Below are 21,609 nucleotides of genomic sequence, written 5' to 3'. Positions count from 1 at the left end.
TACCAGGAAACACTGCTTCGATGTACCAGGCTGCGGTGGCGTAGATGAAGGCGTCCGCATAGAGCATCAGGATGGAGGTGGTGAAGTTGTATGCGTCTCCTTCCACGGGGCTGGCGTGGAGGTTGTACCACTGGATGCCGACACCTTGCTCTTCATACTGAGAAAAATACTCACAGCCAAAGCCAAAGGCCACCGGGGACAGGAAGCTCTGAGGGAAGAAGAGAAGGCTAACTTTTCATCTTGGCAAAAGGACACTTAGGGCGCTTTCACACCTATCTGGTTTGGTCCGGACTTTAGGACTTTTCAGTTTGATCCACACCTAAATTCCAGGTGTGAAAGGTGCTGCGGACCACCCACGGACATTTACTTGCTTAAGTATGTGTATGTTTATGTTTTATATTGTATATTTTTATGTATTTTATTTATTGTCGCACTGCTTTTTGGACTCAGCTCTAAAATCTCATTGTACATGTGTATAATGACAATAAAGGCATTCTATTCTATTCTACTTTACCATTAACAAACCAATAAATTATGATTAATAGTTCATTATTAGTTTTAGTTGCACTCATTATAACATTTTTAACACCATATTAAGTATGTTAATGCTTTTTGAAAACTTTGTAAATGGTTAATAATTGGTCTATAAACCATCTAAAAACATCACTTAGTTGTTATTGTAAAGTGTTACCCAAGTCATTTTTCTCGAACTTTATATATAAATCAGGGGTCCCCAAACTACGGCCCGCGGGCCACTTCTGGCCCGCCAAAGCAATTAGAGCGGCCCACTTAACTATCCCAAACAATCCCTCTAAACATGGCCTGTTTTTTTTAAATTGCATTTATTATATATTTATTCATAAAATATCCACATGTAATAATTAAGGTAGGCGTTCTAATTAAAATTGACCTTAGTTGTGAATTATTTACAGTAGTAGCGAAGAGAGTCGGTCAACAAAATGTGGGAACGGAAAATAGATTCTGAATGCAGAATCTATTTTCACCTGTACCTGTTACAAAATCATTAACTGGCATCAGCTTGTGTTTTCATTTTCTACAAAATAAAAGGAATATCTGTGGTACTTCAAATAAACATGTGAAGACTTTTTATTACTTTTTTGCAAACCAACAGGTGGTGCCAAGGCCAACAAATGATCGTTATATTTACACAATAACACTGGTGGTCACTTTGGCCCATATCATTTCCTGTTATAGACTGACCCCGGCCCCCATCACAGGAAGAAAAGCTGATGTGGCCCCCACCGAAAAAAGTTTGGGGACCCCTGATCTAAATCATTTACTCACAGCGAAGACTTTGTGTGTGGTGTTGAGGCGATCTCTCCAGGCGACACACAGGACATACGGCAGGTAAAGGCCGAAGTAGATCAGGCCTCCACACGCTGCAGCCAGGTTGGCTTTAGAGAAGAAGGTGCTGATGAGGAAACACTGCATGATGGTGGCGGTGGCGAACGCCGTCAGGAAGAAGAACACAACAGCCGGGTCGCTGTACGGCAGGATGTCCCCCCACTGGAGAGAAGAAGAACAGAAATTAATGAACAGTGAAGACAGGAGACAAGTTACAGATTAAAGAAAGCTGTTCATTTAAAAAGAAGTTATAAAACTTTAATATCAATCCTCTTATTACATCTAGAAATCTGTCTACAGACTACTTATTTACAGCTTAACATTTTCTTTGCTGATTACACTACCGGTCAAAAGTTTTAGAACACCCCAATTTTTCCAGTTTTTTATTGAAATTCAAGCAGTTCAAGTCAAATGAACAGCTTGAAAGGGTCCAAAGGTAAGTGGTGAACTGCCAGAGGTAAATAAAAAAAGGTAAGCTGAACCAAAACTGGAAAATAATGTACATTTCAGAATTATACAAGTAGGCCTTTTTCAGGGAACAAGAAATGGGTTAACAACTTAACTCTATGGAGTCTTGGGCGATTTTTTCCATTTTTGAATTCTTTTCATGTCTTTGTAAGTCATTTTGTGTCTTTTTGTGTCTTTTTTTGGTCATTTTGTGTCTTTTTTAAGTCATTTTGTGTCTTTTTTGGTCATTTTGTGTATTTTTTAAGTCATTTTGTGTCTTTTGGTGTCTTTTTTGTCATTTTATGTCTTTTTTTGGTCATTTTGTGTCGTCATTTTGTGTCTTTTTTGGTCATTTTGTGTATTTTTTAAGTCATGTTGTGTCTTTTGGTGTCTTTTTTGTCATTTTGTGTCGTTTTTTTGTCATTTTGTGTCTTTTTTTAGTCATTTTGTGTCTTTTTTTGGTCATTTTGTGTCTTTTTTTAGTCCTTTAGTCCAACATAAAATGTGATTTTGAATCTTTTTTTTACTTTCAAAACACTATCATGCTCAATAAATAATTTTAAATGTTGCAAATGTGCATTAATTTTAGAGTACACTGAGACATTAAACTGCATCATTTTCAATTAAATTCTGGAAAAGTTGGTGTGTTCCAAAACTTTTGACCAGTAGTGTATATGTGTATTTTTCCTTTAATAAAACTTGTGCATTGAGAGGTTGTCTTGCCTTGAGCAGAGCGATAAGAAGCCCTGCAGACAGCAGGAAAGGAACGATGCTGCTGATGAACCAGCTGAGCCACAGCGTTCCTGTTCCCAGACCCATAATCCTCATGGTTTCCTTCAGCCTGGCCTCCTTCTCGTACACCACGCCTTTGATGATCATGGCCACCGAGTAGATCCAGGCCAGCGTCATGAAGAGCGGCAGAGAGCGGTTCAGCACTCGAAGGAAACTGTTAGAAAAAGGGAACCAACATTGAAATTTACATGCTGAAGAAAAGTCGTTGTAGTCTCAAGTTGTTAGAATGTTACTAAAGGTTGTTGAAAATATTTTAAAAGATGTTTTTCGGCTCTTTTGAAGTTTTAGTGAATGGGAATGGGAGCTCCGAAAGAGTGACTCTCCCTTTAACCCATTTAAGGCGGGAAAGCATTATCACATTTCTACCATTAAAACCGGGAGTGCTGTTGTGTTATTCTACCATTAAGGCCGGGACAGAGGATACGTCGTTTTGTAGTATTTGTAGTTTTTTTCCACATATTTTCGGTCTCTTGCCCAATGAAATGAATCAGAATCATGATCAGAACACATGTGGGAGTGTCGCAATGCAACATAGGACTTTTCCAGAACTTTAAATCATGGAGGAAGACGACTATAGCGGAGGAGCTCAGCAGGAAGTGACGGAAGAGATCTGATGAAAACAGCACCGATGATTTTATTGCTGATCTGGACTTTGAACCCTCGGAACCAATCGACCGGCATTTATGGATGAGGAATATGTTTTTAGACGACATATTTTCACCGAAGAACAGACAGATTTGTGGCCATCTGGAGATAATAATAATATCAATAATATATTAATATTAATAATAATAACAATTGATTGTGATGATGATATAAGAAATCATGACTGTTTATGTCTTCTATTACTTTATGCGTCGTTGAGTACCCTGAAAAGTGCAATAGGCCTATATAAAATGTATTATTATTTATTTATTATTATTATTATGATAATAATTATTATTATTATTTTAATTACAGTAGGCTAATGAGAACTATGTCTTGTTCTTCCAGTGGTCATATCATGTTAGCATCTTGCTAATGGGCATGTATTAGTATTATGCATAGGATTTTTTATTCAGACAAATGTAACATTTGCTGAGTTTGTTGATTTTAAAAAAAAACTTTATTGAAGGTTTGGACAAATAAACTCAACTTCTCATGAAAGCCACATATAGGTATAAGCTCTCAAATACTTTTTGAATTTCATTTCTATCTGCTACAGAGGCTGAAAAATCTTCTGTTGAATTTCCAGAAAAACTTCAGGTTTTAGGGGGTTCTTTCAAAATCGCCCAGAGGTTTTACAGGCAGTTTTTCCAGGCGTTTTAGGCCTAAATGGGCTAAAATCAATTTACAACGACCAACGACTCACACATCGTCCACGTAGCAGGGATAAGGCATCTGCTGGACGTAGATGCCGGTTGTTTGTTGAACTCCGGTCAGGATGCGGCTCACAGCTCTCTCCACCAGGTCCTGAACATACACGAAGCCCCCCCAGATGTAGCGCATATCATTAAACGGGTCAGCTGCTGGACCAGGATCCCAAAACCTGGAGAAGAAAACAACAACAAAAATTGTGTTTTCAAATCCAAGGGAGGGATGAAGTTGACACCAAGAACGAAAAAACAGCTAAATATAACAGATTTTTTTCTTCTTCAACACACACAGAAGCAGGTAATACTTTCATGTATAATGCAACATGATATTTTTTAGAAATAAGTCAGAGAATATGTTCAATATACACTACCGGTCAAAAGTTTTAGAACACCCCAATTTTTCCAGTTTTTTATTGAAATTCAAGCAGTTCAAGTCAAATGAACAGCTTGAAAGGGTCCAAAGGTAAGTGGTGAACTGCCAGAGGTAAATAAAAAAAGGTAAGCTTAACCAAAACTGGAAAATAATGTACATTTCAGAATTATACAAGTAGGCCTTTTTCAGGGAACAAGAAATGGGTTAACAACTTAACTCTATGGAGTCTTGGGCTATTTTGTCCATTTTTGAATTCTTTTCATGTCTTTCTAAGTCATTTTGTGTCTTTTTTTAGTCATTTTGTGTCTTTTTTTTAGTCATTTTGTGTCTTTTGGTGTCTTTTTTGTCATTTTGTGTCTTTTTTTGGTTATTATGTGTCTTTTTTTGGTCATTTTGTGTCTTTTTTTGGTTATTTTGTGTCTTTTTTAAGTCATTTTGTGTCTTTTTTTGGTCATTTTGTATCTTTTTTGTCATTTTGTGTCTTTTTTTGGTTATTTTGTGTCTTTTTTTTAGTAATTTTGTGTCTTTTTTTGACTTTTTTTGGTCATTTTGTGTCATTTTGTGTCTTTTTTTTGTAATTTTGTGTCTTTTGGTGTCTTTTTTTAGTCATTTTGTGTCTTTTTTTAGTCCTTTAGTCCAACAAAGAATGTGATTTTGAATCTTTTTTTTACTTTCAAAACACTATCATGCTCAATAACGAATTTTAAATGTTGCAAATGTGCATTAATTTCAGAGTACACTGAGACATTAAACTGCATCATTTTCAATTAAATTCTGGAAAAGTTGGTGTGTTCTAAAACTTTTGACCAGTAGTATATGTACATAACATTTCTGACATGTTGGTGCTCCCTCAGTACCTGTCCTTGATCTTGTTGGTCCGGGTCACATCATCAATGTCCATTCTTATTTTGTAGGTGACGTGTGGCGGCAGGTCAGGAGACGAGGAGTTAGGCAGCATAAATACCACTCCCGCCCAAAACTGCCTGTCCTCCAGCAGCTCCAGAGCCCTGTCCACCATGTGACCCTCCGTCTCCAAACCCTCCAGCTTGTTCAGAGAGAAACACTGCAGAGGATAAAAGGAAATGAAGAAAATATGAAGAGAAGATGAAGATAACCTCTTCATACTACTGCCACGCTCTGCAGGTTTCACTGTTTAGTCCTTTATTATTTTAACACAGGGGTGTCAAACTCAAATACACAATGGGCCAAAATTTAAAACTTGAATAAAATCGCGGGCCAACATTGAACAAATAAACCTTTTAATATATACCAAACATGTTTTGCTTTAACATTAAATATGGAACCAGCAACGCTTATAAACATACAATATATAACTAAATAGTGCAGACATGCAAAATCAAATTTCAAATAAAAAACACATCAAGTCTTTTTTTGTTCATTTTGTGTCTTTTTAGGACATTTTATGTCTTTTTTTGATAATTTTGTGGTTTTTTTTGGTCATTTTGTTTCCTTTTTTTGTTCATTTTGTGTCTTTTTTTGGTCATTTTGTGTCTTTTTTTAGTCATTTTGTGTCTTTTTTTGGTCAATTTGTGTCTTTTAAGGTCATTTTGTGTATTTTTTTGGTCATTTTGTGTCTTTTTTTGGTCATTTTGTGTCTTTTTTGGTCATTTTGTGTCTTTTTTGGTCATTTTGTGTCTTTTTTTGATCATTTTGTAGTCAATTTGTGTCTGTTATATATATATATATATATACATAACTAAATAGTGCAGACATGCAAATCAAATTTCAAATAAAAAACACATCAATGTCACTAATTTATTAAATAAAAATTAAATAAAAATCGTATGCCTCTTTTCTATTTGCATCCTTCTGATTTAAATATCAAATAAACTTTTTCAACAGGTTAATAAATTCTGCCTTTCTTTTCTCCATTTTTGGGAAGGGGTAGCTGGGAGACAGCTCTAGCTTGAGGTTGCTATGACGACTGTCACAGAGGAGCGTTTCTGGGTCCTGTCCTGATTGACGCGCCAAAACAACAGCAGGGCATTGTGGGATTTGTAGTATTAGCGGTAAATGCGCCGTATAATACCGGCGGGTCAGCTTTTATAGTACAATAATAATATAATAATTTGGTATTGCCTCGCGGGCCAAATAAAATTACACTGCGGGCCAAATTTGGCCCACGGGCCAGAGTTTGACGCCCCTGTTTTAACCCTTTGATGCACAACATGGGTCTAAAGTGACCCGACAGAGTTTTTATGTTCTATATCTTTGCAATAAATTATTTTCATCATTCAGTATTCCAGGTTTTCCTCAACTAGTTTGTTTTTGATCATCATACATCCTCATTTTATGTTTTCCTTTGTTCATTTTTTAATAGAATCCCTTTTTGTGTCACTACTCTTCTAATGCACAACATGGGTCAAAAATTACCCATATCCATTTTTTTGCTAAGTAGCTTGTTAAGCTAACTACTTAGCAAACTTCTTGGCTAAGTATTTAGCTAAGTAGCTTGCTAAGCTAACTCCTTAGCTAACTTCTTGGCTAAGTATTTAGCAAAGTAGCTTGTTAAGCTAACTACTTAGCTAACTTCTTGGCTAAGTATTTAGCTAAGTAGCTTTCTTAGCTAACTCCTTAGCTAACTTCTTGGCTAAGTATTTAGCTAAGTAGCTTGCTAAGCTAACTACCTAGCTAACTTCTTGGCTAAGTAGTTATCTTAGCAAGCTTCCTTAGTAGTTAGCTATGTAATAATACAAAAACTTTTTTTCTTCATAAAGTTTGAGAGGCAAAATGGAAATAAAGATCTGTTGTTATCAAAAACAAGATATTTAAAAAATACTTGGAATATTCAATCATTAAATAAGTAAAATATCAAAAGATAGATCACAGAAACACACAGCAGCATTAAATAACATGAAGGGAATGAATGCGGTTCATTGTTGACCCATTTTGTGCATTAGAAGGGGTTAAAATATGTTGTGCATCAAAGGGTTAACATCTTTCACATTTTCAATAATATAAAAAGAGCTTTAAAAAATGTTTCTGACATGTTTGCATGAGCAGAAAAACAGAATGAAAGGAAGAGAACCTCAGAGACTTGTGCCAGTGTGGTGATGGTGTGGCTGAGGTCGTTGTAGACGTCCAGCCAGCTACGTGGCGCTCCAGGTTTTCTCGGGGCGTCTGGCGAGGGCGTGGACAGGAAACGTGCGATCCGCGAGGCCGTCCAGGATGAATTCTCCAGCCGCATGTTGACCAGCACTGCAACCTCTGGCCGCTTCAACAAATCCTGCCACACACACAAACATGTTACATGAAAAAAGGATTTTTTTTTTAGCACCAAATGCATCATAAAACACCTCTCTCCTGTAGAGCAGCTATTCTCAACCTTGGGGTCGGGACCCCAATTGGGGTCGCAAGATGATTTCTGGGGGTCGCCAAATCATTTTGGAAGTCAGTTCTGTCTTTTTTGGTCATTTTGTGTCTTTTTTGATCATTTTGTGTCTTTTCTTAATCATTTTGTGTCTTTTTTTGATCATTTTTTGGTCATTTTGTGTCTTTTTTTTGTCATTTTGTGTCTTTTTTTGTCATTTTGTGTCTTTTTTGATAACTTTGTGGTCAATTTGTGTCTTTTATGGTCATTTTGTGTCTTTTTTTGTGTGTTTTTTTGATCATTTTGTGGTCAATTTGTGTCTTTTTTGGTCTTTTTGTGTCTTTTTGGATCATTTTGTGTCTTTTTTGGTCATTTTGTGTCTTTTTTGATCATTTTGTGTCTTTTTTGGTCATTTTGTGTCTTTTTTGATCATTTTGTGGTCAATTTGTGTCTTTTTTTGATCATTTTGTAGTCATTTTGTGTCTTTTTTGGTCATTTTGTGGTCAATTTCTGTCTTTTTTGGTCATTTTGTTTCCTTTTTTTGGTGATCTGAACTGTGCGTGTGAGATTCTGTTCAGTGAGCGGGGGTCGCGGACAATATGCATGTCGCGACTCAGAAAGGTTGAGAACTACTGCTGTAGAGAGGAAGCAGCTGGTGAGTCAGACCTGCAGCAGCTGGATCTCCACACTGCTCTCCATGTAATTCTTGATTCTTGGTCCCACTTCCACCCAGGCTTCATTCAGCTCCTGCAGGATCTGCAGGTCCTCGAAAGTCTTGTTCACCTTCAGAGGACACAACTTGTTTACTTAGTTTATATTTGCTTCACAGTCCTTATAGTTGGCCTACAACAAGTACAAATGCTTTTAATTATTAAGATTTCAAAGAACTGGTTCTTGGTCCAAGTCAGATTTCTCCTGAGGACATTTTTACATTTTGGAAAGTTTCTTGGACTTCTGTCAGAGTGTACGACACAAAACCTGAGCATTTACATCTGCCTGTAACTTGTCAATAGTAAATATATCAACATTTTCAGCAAAACAAGAAGTATTATCTTCACTAACAAACTTTTGATAGTCTTGCATCTACAGTACAGGCCAAAAGTTTGGACACACACCTTCTCATTCAATGCATTTTTCTTTATTTTCATGACTATTTACATTGTAGATTCTCACTGAAGGCATCAAAACTATGAATGAACACATATGGAATTATGTACTTAACAAAAAAAGTGTGAAATAACTGAAAACATGTCTTATATTTTAGATTCCTCAAAGTAACCACCCTTTGCTTACTAGAATATAAGACATGTTTTCAGTTATTTCACACTTTTTTGTTAAGTACATAATTCCACATGTGTTCATTAATAGTTTTGATGAATCTACAATGTAAATAGTCATGAAAATAAAGGAAACGCATTGAATGAGAAGGTGTGTCCAAACTTTTGGCCTGTACTGTACATCTGCCTGTAACTTGTCAATAGTTAATATATCAACATTTTCAGCAAAACAAGAAGTATTATCTTCAGTAACAAACTTTTGATAGTCTTGCACCTACATGATGTGCGTATAATTATTCTCCTTCTACCAGCAGACAAACAGCAATTAGTTATTTTCTTACAATCACTCGGTGATTAATAAAGATAGTGACTAGTCTCAACTGGACAAAAAGTTGTGCAAAGCCGTGATAAACTCTCTCAGGTTTGACTTGCTGTAGAACAGAACTTTAGAACTTTATTGTCATTGTACAAGACAAAGAAATTTTGTTTGGAGAAGTCCTCCTCCAGTTGCACAGTACAAAACATCAATATAGAAAAATACTTAAAACAAAAACACAACATTATCAATGCTGTCAGCAATATATGTATAAATAAAATATATATCTAAGTGACAATGTTTTAAAAAGTCCAAGTCCTTAAGTGCAATAGTGTACCTCTTTCATGACTTGTTGCACTGCAGGAGTGTCTGGTGTGTACAGCAGTTTTCCAATAAACAGAGGTTTTATTCCTCGCCACACGATGCGGGACAGAGGGTTGGCCTCCAGACCTTGGATCAAACTTTTACAAAATGGAGCTGCATGAAGGAAAGAACCAGTAAAAACAGCTGGTTAGACAAAGAGACTCTTGACAAAGCAAAAACACGATGCTCAGTTTTTACAACATTTCCAACAGCCTCTTACTGGTTTCGTTGTCACGGTCCAAGTCTGTGTCTTCAGTGCCGTTTTTCCCTAAGAAGGACTTGATGTCATTGTCCTCGTACCAGTTGAGTGATGGGATTCGCTCCCCGCCGACCTCAGGGTGACCACACATGATCCTCGAAAAAGCCCGAAAGCTCTCGCGGGGCAACGCTGTTCGATTCTCTGGAGACAGAAGATGAAGAGCGGCGCTCATGTCTGTAAAGCTGGAGAGAGACGAGAACTGATGGAAGACAGAGAAGTCAGAGAGAAAGGGTTTGAGAAGGCAGCAAATAAAGAAAAGGGTAAAAATGCAGGAAGAAAACACATTGGAGAACATTTGGTCAATTATATTCAGTCAGAAAATAAGAGAAACATGATGTGAAAAGTGACTACAGACTGAAAGGTTGATTGCAGCCCACTTTTTTAAAGAGTCACAATACAACAAGGTTGTGGTATCTCAATGGTGAGGAAATGTCTTTCTTATGTCCCTACAAATATTGTGGGACAGGTGGCTAAATCGTTAATTTTATGTCACCTGGATTATTGTGCACCTGTATGGTCCTCCGAATCTAAAGGTCAACTAAGGAAATTACAAACTGCCCAGAACAGAGCTGCCAGGTTGGTTTTACATTGTTCCATAAGAACAAACACTATCAGTATGCACCGTCAGCTGTCCTGGTTAATGGTAGAGTTACAGGTTGGCGTGCAATACAACAACATTTTTTAGAAACACTGTCTATTCTTTTCAACCTGTTTTCTTTTATAACCAAATTGTCAGATGTGATCAGGTTCATTCCTATGAGACAAGGTCAGCTAATGGTGGTGGGATGATGTCACCATGTCCAAAATCAAATGCCTTAAAGGGAACAGTTATTTATCGTGCTATCAGTTATTGGAATAATTGCCCACTGAATATACGTGAACTGAATAGTAAAGTATCTTTTAATTATTACTTGAGAATGCACTATTTAAATTTGTGAGTAGTGAATTAACGATACTGTATGAAAGTGAAAATTAATGTAATAGATATGAATGTAATAACTGTTTTGTCTTGTGGACCCCAGGAAGACTAGCTCCTCCCACTTTTGGTGACAGCTAATGGGGATCTTTTTAACAATAAACAATTAACAACTACAAAATAACAATCCATTCAATGATGATCTGACTTTTCTATGCTGACTTCTTCATGATAAATGCAATATACCTCCCAGAAAGTATTTCCAATCAACAGACAGAAGACATGAGATTGACATGACAAGTCATTAGTGTCCTTACATCATCGATGAGGACAGACAGCTGCTGGGAAACAGAGGTGACGGCCTGACTGATGACCCTGAGGTCTGCAGCGTTAGCCATCAGACGCTCTCTCTAAAAGGAAGGACAGACAGACAGACAGACAGACAGACAGACAGACAGGTTTACTGATTTCATTTTCATTTCATTTCACCTTAATTTATTCAGGGAGGGCCAATTGAGAGCAAGCTCTCATTTCCAATGGCGTCCTGATTACAGTACAAATACAATTTTAACACATTACACTACATATCCATAATAATATATAATCAACAGAAGCACAATAAATTCAATGAGTACATACACATTCAGAAATCATAAGATTAATAAGAATGTCTTTAAAATGATTAAAAGGAATCAGTGTATCCAACTGAAGCCGTGACAGTAAATTATTCCATTTAAAAGGAGCAAAATAAACAAAAGCAAATTTCCCAACCTCCGTTTTAATAGCAGGGATATTTAGAGCCAGTGGGTTATATGAACCAGTTGGAAAGTTAAAAGATCTGAAGCTCACTAGGCTCGATAAGTAGAATGGTAGTTTTTTTAGTAGTGCCTTATAAATAAACAATATACAGTGTTGCTCCCTTCTTAGAGCCAGGGAAGTCCAACCAACATTATGATAGAGGTGGCAGTGATGGGTCATGAACCCATCGCCAGTAATAAATCTAATAACAGAATGATAAATTGTATCAAGTGGTTTTAGGACCGAGGGACAAGCATGCATATAAATAATGTCACCGTAATCTAAAATTGATGCTACTTGCTGTAGCTTGTCAGATATGCAAACAATTCAGTGTCACAGCAAACATGCAAACATCTTTTTCCTACTGTAAAAAACTTGGTAAAGTCGAGCTGAGAGAGGAAAAGGCGTTCAGCTTCCTGCAGGACGTCAGCCGGCACGTTACACAGCTCAGTCTGAAGATTATTCATGGTGGCTTCTCCTCCATCGACGGTCAGAAACTGTCCCAGCATGCTCGCATTACACACCAGGTCCTTCAGCTGCAGCTGAGCTCCAGCCACAGAAACCTGCATGGACAAAATAGAGTCCCAACATTTACATATAGTAGAGTTAGGCTATGAGTATAATATGTAAAACATAAAACATACCCTAGTGGCGGAAAATTAAATATTGCACATACACTACTGGTCAAAAGTTTTAGAACACCCCAATTTTTCCAGTTTTTTATTGAAATTCAAGCAGTTCAAGTCAAATGAACAGCTTGAAAGGGTCCAAAGGTAAGTGGTGAACTGCCAGAGGTAAATAAAAAAAGGTAAGCTTAACCAAAACTGGAAAATAATGTACATTTCAGAATTATACAAGTAGGCCTTTTTCAGGGAACAAGAACAAGAAATACACATTTTGTGTATTTTTTTAGTCCTTTAGTCCAACATAAAATGTGATTTTGAATCTTTTTTTTACTTTCAAAACACTATCATGCTCAATAAAGAATTTTAAATGTTGCAAATGTGCATTAATTTCAGAGTACACTGAGACATTAAACTGCATCATTTTCAATTAAATTCTGGAAAAGTTGGTGTGTTCTAAAACTTTTGACCGGTAGTGTAGATCATATTATTTTTATTTATAATTATTTTATTTATTTTTATTTTATTTTATATTGTTACTATTTATTATTACATATTATATTATATATTATATACTGTACTATTATTACAATTATATACCGTCTAGTCACTATAGCATTGTTGCCATCATATCATCAGTATAATTATAATTACCATCATCTAACCAACCTGCCAACTGATCTGCTTTTTTTAACTTCTTAAGTGTCCTTGTTCTGTTCTATTCTGTGTTTTGTTTCTATTGTCGTTTTTATTTATGCTACCTCAGTATCTTATTCTATTGTATTTTATTGTATTTTATCGTACTTGAATACCGGACTGCAGTGACAACCGAATTTCCCAAAGTAATCTATCATCATAAACTGCATGTGCCAGTACAATTTGCCAATTTAACAAAAGCCATGTTCTTATTCTATACATTTAATGTTTGTTATTGAAGGATATAAAGCCGATACGTCACCTGAAAGTTGAGACGGGCCTTCAGCAGCTGGTCCACAGTAACCGGCGACAGGCTGCCGTTGGTCTGCAGGAAGGTGGAGAACGTCTCATTGGGTCTCAGATATTCTTCTACTGGAAGATCTACAGCAGAAACACACACATGAAGTTCTGCCCAGTGACACAAATACAACACATTGTATTGCAAATAAAAAAACACTAAAAAACTACTGATATTGTGAATAAATCATCCAAACAGAACAATTTGCAGGCAAGTTCCTGCTCACTGGAACTACAGCTCATTTTATGTTCTTCAGGTTATAAATAGTATCCAATATTTAAATTCTTACCTATTTTGCTAATTTCCTATTTCAGATCTCCTCTTTCAGGCACCAAACCATAATTTGTCAATAAAAAAAAACCCATAATGTTCCAATGGGGTTGATGGGTTAGAATTAAAAATGTATAAAATTAAATTGCACTAAGCTTTTGAAGCAGAAATATCAGTTTGTGTAATGTGACGTCTGCAATTTGAATCATTCAAATTGTGGAATAAGTTAAGTGTGGAAGTACAGAAAAGCCAAAACATAAGACAGTTTAAAAACAAATATAAAGACATCATCTTTACAAAGTACAGAAATTTAGAAAAGCCTCTGTAACATGGACATATGTAGACTGTTATTTTGTAATATACATGGTAATTGTATTTATGTTTATATTTATATATATATATAGTAATTTACAATACATGTATAGGTATTCACAATGTAATATAAATTGTTTATAGTATATGTATATATATAATTATTTATAATATTTGTATGTGACTATATTGATTATTCATATATGTATGTATATACTGACCCGTTTTTTTTTGCTTTTTTGTTTTGTTTTTTATTTATTCATCTATTAATATTTAAACTTGTTTTTTTTTTATTGCTTGCATGTTCGAAATAAAGACAATCAATCAATCAATCAATCAATCAATCAATTCTTGGCGGTCATGTCTAGCTCATAAGCTAACCTGAAGACATGGCTTATATATCTGGTTAAAACTGGATGGTAAACCAGGCAAGAAACACTTTTTGCTGTGAGGTTTAATGTTACCAATTGTGTTATTTCTATCTCCTGAAAATCTGTAACGCAGAAAAATATTTTCATTTATACCAGAAGTTCTCAACCTTTTTGAGTCGCGACCCCCAGTTTAACATGCATGTTGTCTCACTGAACACAATCTCACAGTTCAGATCAGACAAACTCAGTTGATACGACGAATTTTGGACAAATAATGAAGCAGACAACAACTAAAACATCTCTCTGTCTGTGCATTTATATGTTTTTTTGTAACAGTCAGCTTCACGCCAGAGACTCCTTGTAAAGTAATGACTTGCTAATTTGGGATTTGTCAGAAAAGACACAAAATTACCCAAAAAAAGAATCAAATTGACCAAAAATTACATAAAATTAAGCAAAAAAGGACTCAAATTGACCACAAAAATACAAAAAATGACCAGAAAAAGACACAAAATAACCAAAAAGACACACATTGACCACAAAATGACCAAAAAAAGACAAAATTACTAAGAAAAAAAAAAAAGACACAAAATGGGCAAAAAAAGACAAAAAATTACCAAAAAAAGACACAAAATTACTGAAAAAAAAAACACAAAATGGGCAAAAAAGACATTAAATGACCAAAAAGACAAAAACACATGAACACTTTAACACAGTGGAGACAGAGCTGACTTCAAAAATGATTTGACGACCCCCAGAAATCATCTCGCGACCCCAATTGGGGTCCCGACCCCAAAGTTGAGAATAGCTGATTTATACAATACCAATTTTGAGGTAAAAAAACCCCAAACAACCTGCTTTATGCTATGATCTTTAAAGTATCGGTCAACAGATGTCTACTATGCCGGTAATGTGGGATTTATAGCAGAAACCCCCTCCCATTGAAGAACCTGCTGCCATTCATCGACCTGTTTGTCTGGGGCAGTAATGTAATTTAATCAGGAACAGCAAAGAGGCCAAACAGCCACTCTGTGCTGCTTCACAGCAGTAAAAGGCCACATTCATCTGGTCACTTGACACCGTTTACATCCATTCATACAGATCAGATCAGCTACTGGTGCTACTGGTGCTACTGGACGCTCTCCGTCTGCTCAGACTGGGAACAGAGCTGGAAATAATCTGAATGCTTTTATTGTATTTAATGTCTTGCAGGGACTTAACTTACTAATTACTATTATTACTATATACTGTAATATACTACTATTATTATTATTATAATACCGGCCTTACCAGCCTTATTTATTATTATTATTATTATTATTATTATTATTATATATTACATATATTATTTTATTTTATAATTATATTATTTTACTTATAATTACTTTATTTATATTTTTAATTTTATTTTATATTGTTTATTATTTATTATTACATATTATATTATATTATATATATTATATACTGTATTATTATTATTATTATTATATATTACATATCATATTATTTTATTTTATAATTATATTATTTTACTTATAATTACTTTATTTAGTTTATTTTTAATTTTATATTGTTTATTATTACATATTATATTATATTGTATTATATATATTATATACTGTATTATTATTATTATATACCGTCTAGTCACTATAGCATTGTTGCCATCATATCATCAGTATAATTACCTCCATCTTGTCAACCATCCTACCAACTGATCTGCTTTTTTAACTTCTTAAGTGTCCTTGTTCTATTCTGTGTTTTTTTTTTCTATTGTTTGTTTTTATTTATGCTACCTCAGTATTTTATTTTATTCTATTGTATTTTATTTTTATTGTACTTGAATACCGGACTGCTGTGACAACCGAATTTCCCTTCAGGGAAAAATAAAGTAATCTATTTATCTATCTATCTAACCCTGCTATCAATTAGTTTTCTATTTTAGAATACTTGTTTGTTTTTTGCTTAATGTTCTGTTGTTGCCATCTTGTCTTCCTGGACTTTAACACATGATGACCTTGTTTGAAACACACTACAACTTCACTGACAGAAGCCAAACAGAAGGCTCTATTGGGTTTCTGCACATACATAATTCATTCTGATTCTTAGAAAGCATCCTTAAAGATACACTACCGGTCAAAAGTTTTAGAACACCCCAATTTTTCCAGTTTTTTATTGAAATTCAAGCAGTTCAAGTCAAATGAACAGCTTGAAAGGGTCCAAAGGTAAGTGGTGAACTGCCAGAGGTAAATAAAAAAAGGTAAGCTTAACCAAAACTGGAAAATAATGTACATTTCAGAATTATACAAGAAGGCCTTTTTCAGGGAACAAGAAATGGGTTAACAACTTAACTCTATGGAGTCTTGGGCTATTTTGTCCATTTTTGAATTCTTTTCATGTCTTTGTAAGTCATTTTGTGTCTTTTTTTGGTCATTTTGTGTTTTTTTTTTGTCATTTTGTGTCTTTTTTTTAGTCATTTTGTGTCTTTTTTTAGTCCTTTAGTCCAACATAAAATGTGATTTCGAATCTTTTTTTTACTTTCAAAACACTATCATGCTCAATAAAGAATTTTAAATGTTGCAAATGTGCATTCATTTCAGAGTACACTGAGACATTAAACTGCATTATTTTCAATTAAATTCTGGAAAAGTTGGTGTGTTCTAAAACTTTTGACCAGTAGTGTATACGTTGACATTATATACTCAACCACTGTGTGTTTTGCCAGTCAAAATGACTTATTTTTGCAAGTATAATGATAGATTATTAACTTTTAAGATAATAGTACCCAACTAGGGTTTTTGCAATATGAATTGTAACAAATTCTAACAAATGTGAGCTCAATCAGGTGCCTGAATGAAGTAAAAATTAATCTGTTTCAGTGTCACTAATGTCAGAATGTTAAAGTATCCCTTCAGCTCAGTGCTAGATGAAGATTCAAATGAGCTGTGGTACTTGGCCAGGCTCCAGGTCTCTCTCCCAGTCTGCGAACACTCTCCATCAGGTCCTGAAAGCCAGAGAAGCTCCGGTTTCCACTGTAGGACAGAACCGTCTGGACGTCCACGAAGACACGAGACAGTCTGGAAAACAAGGACAACAAGAGGAGTTTTTAATGGGACAAACACATGCAGTCAGGTTACATTTAATTACAATGAGGACCCGATATTTCTGCACAGTTGCGGCTAAAGATTACACTGATATTATTAGTAGATTTCAGTGGTGGCTGCAGAGGATTTTTTCCGACTGATGTGATCCAAACATTTCCAATAACTCCAATAGTCAAAATGTATTTAAAAAAGATTGATGTTATAATTTCCAAAATTCACATTTTTAATTGATCTCTTTAGTCTTTAGTCAGTGCTAAGCTGCAGCTTTATATTTAGCACACAAACATGAGAGTGGAAGACCATCTGATCTAATTCTCTACAAGAAAGTGAATACCAGTATGCATATTTATCAATGTCAGACTCATCATTTGAAGCATGCTCATAACAAGTCATGCAAAGTCCATAAAATGTTGCTAATAATGTGTTTTAGTCTTTGGTCATTTTATGTCTTTTTTTTTTTGTAATTTTGTGCCTTTTTTGGTCATTTTGTGGTCAATTTATGCCTTTTCTGGTCATTTTGTTTCCTTTTTTTGGTCATTTTGTGTCTTTTTTGTGTCATTTTGTTTCTTTTTCGGGTCATTTTGTTTCTTTTTTGGGTCATTTTGTGTCATTTTGTTTCTTTTTTTGTCTTTTGGGGGTCAATTTGAGTCCTTTTTCGCTTAATTTTATGTAATTTTTTGGTCATTTTTTGTCTTTTTTGGTCATTTTGTGGTCAATTTGTGCCTTTTCTGGTCATTTTGTTTCCTTTTTTTGGTCATTTTGTGTCTTTTTTTGGTCATTTTGTGTCTTTTTTGTGTCATTTTGTTTCTTTTTCGGGTCATTTTGTTTCTTTTTTGGGTCATTTTGTTTCTTTTTTGTGTCATTTTGTGTCATTTTGTGGTCATTTTTTGTCTTTTGGGGGTCAATTTGAGTCCTTTTTGCTTAATTTTATGTAATTTTTAGTCATTTTGTGTCTTTTTTTATCATTTTGTGTCTGTTTTGGTCATTTTGTGGTCATTTTTTGGTCAATTTGATTCTTTTTTGGGTAATTTTGTGTCTTTTCTGACAAATCCCAAAGTATCAAGTTGTTACTTTCCAAGGAGTCTCTGGCTTGAAGCTGACTGTTACACACTCAGGAGGTCAGAATGGACCTTTAAACTGATAGCAAAGGACTTAGATTAAAAGTAACAATAAAATATAAAAAATATATATAAATGCACAGAGAGAGAGATGTTTTAGTTGTTGTCTGCTTCATTATTTGTCCAAAATTTGTCGTATCAACTGAGTTTGTCTGATCTGAACTGTGAGATTGTGTTCAGTGAGACAACATGCTGGTTAAATTGGGGGTCGCGACTCAAAAAGACTGAGAACTACTGGTCCAGTCTACAGCTTTCTTGATCTAATAAACATAATTCAAAGTAAATTACAATAAGCTGACATTCTTTAAACATTTTGAATGCAAACATACATTTTGACTTGTTTTTTAACGTGTTGGCCTTCTTTATCCTACAATGACTTCCTGTTTACCTCTGCTACTACAGAGAGCTGTCCTGATTTTACCTCCAGTTTACCTACATGGAGTTATCAAAGTTGCCAACTTGGCCCAGCCTCTCGCCTGGCGTGGGGCTGTGGAAGCAGGGGTTGTTGATGTTGCAGATAATGCCTTGGATCCAGGGCAAGGTGCCTGCAGAGGGCAGGGCTTTGTTTGGGAAGTGACCTAAAAGAGAAGGAAAACAAAAACAAACAGTTAATAGCTGGAGATTAGCTCCAGACAGGAAACAATGAGAATACTGTGGTAGGGACCTGAAACACAATCTACAGGCAGCAGACTACATAATAGTTCTAACATAACCCAAACGGTTGCTATGGGAACCGTTGACTGATCTAAAGAAGACAGCAACAGGAAAGGAGAAGTCTTTTCTCACTTCTTTTTTATGTAAATGTATAGGAATTTACACAGTTTTGATGCTCACAAACTACAACTACACTACAGTTTTTTAATGCTTCATATCCACTACTTTACTTGAAATAGATTCAGTACACAAAGGTAAATCTTTCTGCAAGGTTCTGTTTTTGTTTTTTCTAATTTGCTGCAGGAAAGTTTACTTATTTAACAAAATTGTAAAACGTGACCATGGTGTAGCTTTAAGTGGTCATATAAACCAGTAGTTCTCAACCTTTTTGAGTCGCGACCCCCAATTTAACATGCATGTTGTCCGTGACCCCCACTCACTGAACACAATCTCACACGCACAGTTCAGATCACTCAAAAAAGAAACAAAATGACCAAAAAAAGTAAACAAAATGATCAAAAAAGACACAAATTGACCACAAAATGATCAAAAAAGACACAAAATGACCAGAAAAGACACAAAATGACCAAAAAAAGACACAAAATGACCAAAAAAGACACAAAATGACCAAAAAAAGACACAAAATCACCAGAAAAGACACAAAATGACCCAAAAAAGACACAAAATGACCAAAAAAAGACATTAAGTGACCAAAATGACTAAACAAAATGACCAAAAAAAGTAAACAAAATGACCAGAAAAGACACAAATTGACCACAAAATGACCAGAAAAGACACAAAATGACCAAAAAAAGCAAACCAAATTACCAAAAAAGACATAAATTGACCACAAAATGATTTAAAAAAAAGACACAAAATGACCTAAAAAGACACAAAATGAACAAAAAAAGACACAAAATGACCTAAAAAGACACAAAATTAACAAAAAAAGACATTAAGTGACCAAAAAGACTAAAACAAATGATTTGGCGACCCCCAGAAATCATCTCGCGACCCTAATTGGGGTCCCGACCCCAAGGTTGAGAATAGCTGATATAAACTGTGAGGCATTTACTGGCTGGCCTATATTGTGTCATGTAGTGAAGTGTTGCTTTAAATTATGTTGCTGTGTCACTATATTCACTATATTCTTATGTAGGAATTCTCAAGGAAGGTCAAGAACACAACAGGTTAGGAAATCAAATGTGCGTGCGTGGCACCAGAATCACTCTCAGTGAGTTAATCTGCTTAAGCCGGTTGGCATCAAGCCACTTCTCATTAAGTAAGAGTAAGTGTGTGTGTGTGTGTGTGTGTGTGTGTGTGTACCGTACATAATATGACTCACATTGACTCTGCTTGTAGGGTGGATGTGAATGTCGAACAGAGATGAGGATGACGAAGAGGAAGAGCGGCCAGAGAAGCTCAATGATCAGCTGGATCTGCAGGAAAAGGAAACCATGGGAGCTGTTAGAAGTAATCAATGAGTTTTACTGACGTACACTACCGGTCAAAAGTTTTAGAACACACCAACTTTTCCAGAATTTAATTGAAAATGATGCAGTTTAATGTCTCAGTGTACTCTGAAATTAATGCACATTTGCAACATTTAAAATTCTTGATTGAGCATGATAGTGTTTTGAAAGTAAAAAAAAGCTTCAAAATCACATTTTATGTTGGACTAAAGGACTAAAAAAAGACACAACATGACCAAAAAAAGACACAAAATGACAAAAAAAGACACCAAAAGACACAAAATGACCAAAAAAAGACATAAAATGACCAAAAAAAGACACAAAATGACAAAAAAAGACACAAAATGACAAAAAAAGACACAAAATGACTTACAAAGACATGAACAGAATTCAATTGTATAATTGTATAATTCTGAAATGTACATTATCTTTCAGTTTTGGTTAACCTTACCTTTTTTTATTTACCTCTGGCAGTTCACCACTTACCTTTGGACCCTTTCAAGCTGTTCATTTGACTTGAACTGATTGAATTTCAATAAAAAACTGGAAAATTTGGGGTGTTCTAAAACTTTTGACCGGTAGTTCAAAATGTTATCCCCCGACCCTGTCAATGAGTGTGACCTATTTTTTTTTTTTTTAAAGAAAACTTCAGACATTGCAGTTGGTATAGCAAATATGTTCTATGCAATTGAAAAAAGTATTTGTTTATGCTCTAAGTTTCATTATTCCTAAATAATAAAAACAACAAACTATTATTAATATTCCTTTCTGTGAAGTGAAACTATGGTCACCTTGTTCCTCCTGCGGTATGTGATGTTCTTCCAGAGCAGGAGGGTGAGCTGTCGAAAAAACCCCATCACTCTCAGCAGTTACCTGGCCATGGTGCAAGGCTGAAAGACACAAAATGTGGTGAGAAAAAGACACGTTCAGCAGGACGCTATAGAATAGAATAGAATAGAATAGAATAGAATAGAATAGAATATATCTTTATTGTCTGTTCAACAGAGCAGAAATTTGTCTTTCGACACGGCTATAAAAATTCATGCAAAACACACAACAATTACATGAAGTGAGATAAAACAACAACACTTCAGTAAAA

At 35.1% G+C, this 21,609-nt stretch overlaps 1 protein-coding gene across 1 annotated transcript in view; it reads right to left on the bottom strand.

Annotated features, from left to right (window-relative positions):
- The window catches only part of abca7 (ATP-binding cassette, sub-family A (ABC1), member 7), a 56,811-nt gene that overhangs the window by 32,114 nt on the left and 3,088 nt on the right, over positions 1-21,609 (bottom strand). Inside the window, exons 2-17 of the mRNA XM_059341888.1 lie at positions 21,302-21,400; positions 20,384-20,477; positions 18,821-18,962; positions 17,115-17,239; positions 13,174-13,292; positions 11,958-12,155; positions 11,112-11,204; positions 9,840-10,077; positions 9,594-9,733; positions 8,330-8,446; positions 7,382-7,579; positions 5,190-5,395; positions 3,956-4,132; positions 2,536-2,758; positions 1,306-1,527; positions 4-208 (exon numbers count right to left, since the gene is read on the bottom strand). Coding sequence (XP_059197871.1) covers positions 4-208; positions 1,306-1,527; positions 2,536-2,758; positions 3,956-4,132; positions 5,190-5,395; positions 7,382-7,579; positions 8,330-8,446; positions 9,594-9,733; positions 9,840-10,077; positions 11,112-11,204; positions 11,958-12,155; positions 13,174-13,292; positions 17,115-17,239; positions 18,821-18,962; positions 20,384-20,477; positions 21,302-21,367 — 2,563 coding nt within the window. The 5' untranslated portion in view covers positions 21,368-21,400. The remainder of the gene's footprint in view (positions 1-3; positions 209-1,305; positions 1,528-2,535; positions 2,759-3,955; positions 4,133-5,189; positions 5,396-7,381; positions 7,580-8,329; positions 8,447-9,593; positions 9,734-9,839; positions 10,078-11,111; positions 11,205-11,957; positions 12,156-13,173; positions 13,293-17,114; positions 17,240-18,820; positions 18,963-20,383; positions 20,478-21,301; positions 21,401-21,609) is intronic.

This window comes from Centropristis striata, chromosome 9 (assembly GCF_030273125.1).
Source record: "Centropristis striata isolate RG_2023a ecotype Rhode Island chromosome 9, C.striata_1.0, whole genome shotgun sequence".
Taxonomy (NCBI): domain Eukaryota; kingdom Metazoa; phylum Chordata; class Actinopteri; order Perciformes; family Serranidae; genus Centropristis; species Centropristis striata.
The sequence above is the reverse complement of the archived record's forward strand: the minus strand, read 5'-3'. Positions and strand labels throughout refer to the sequence as shown.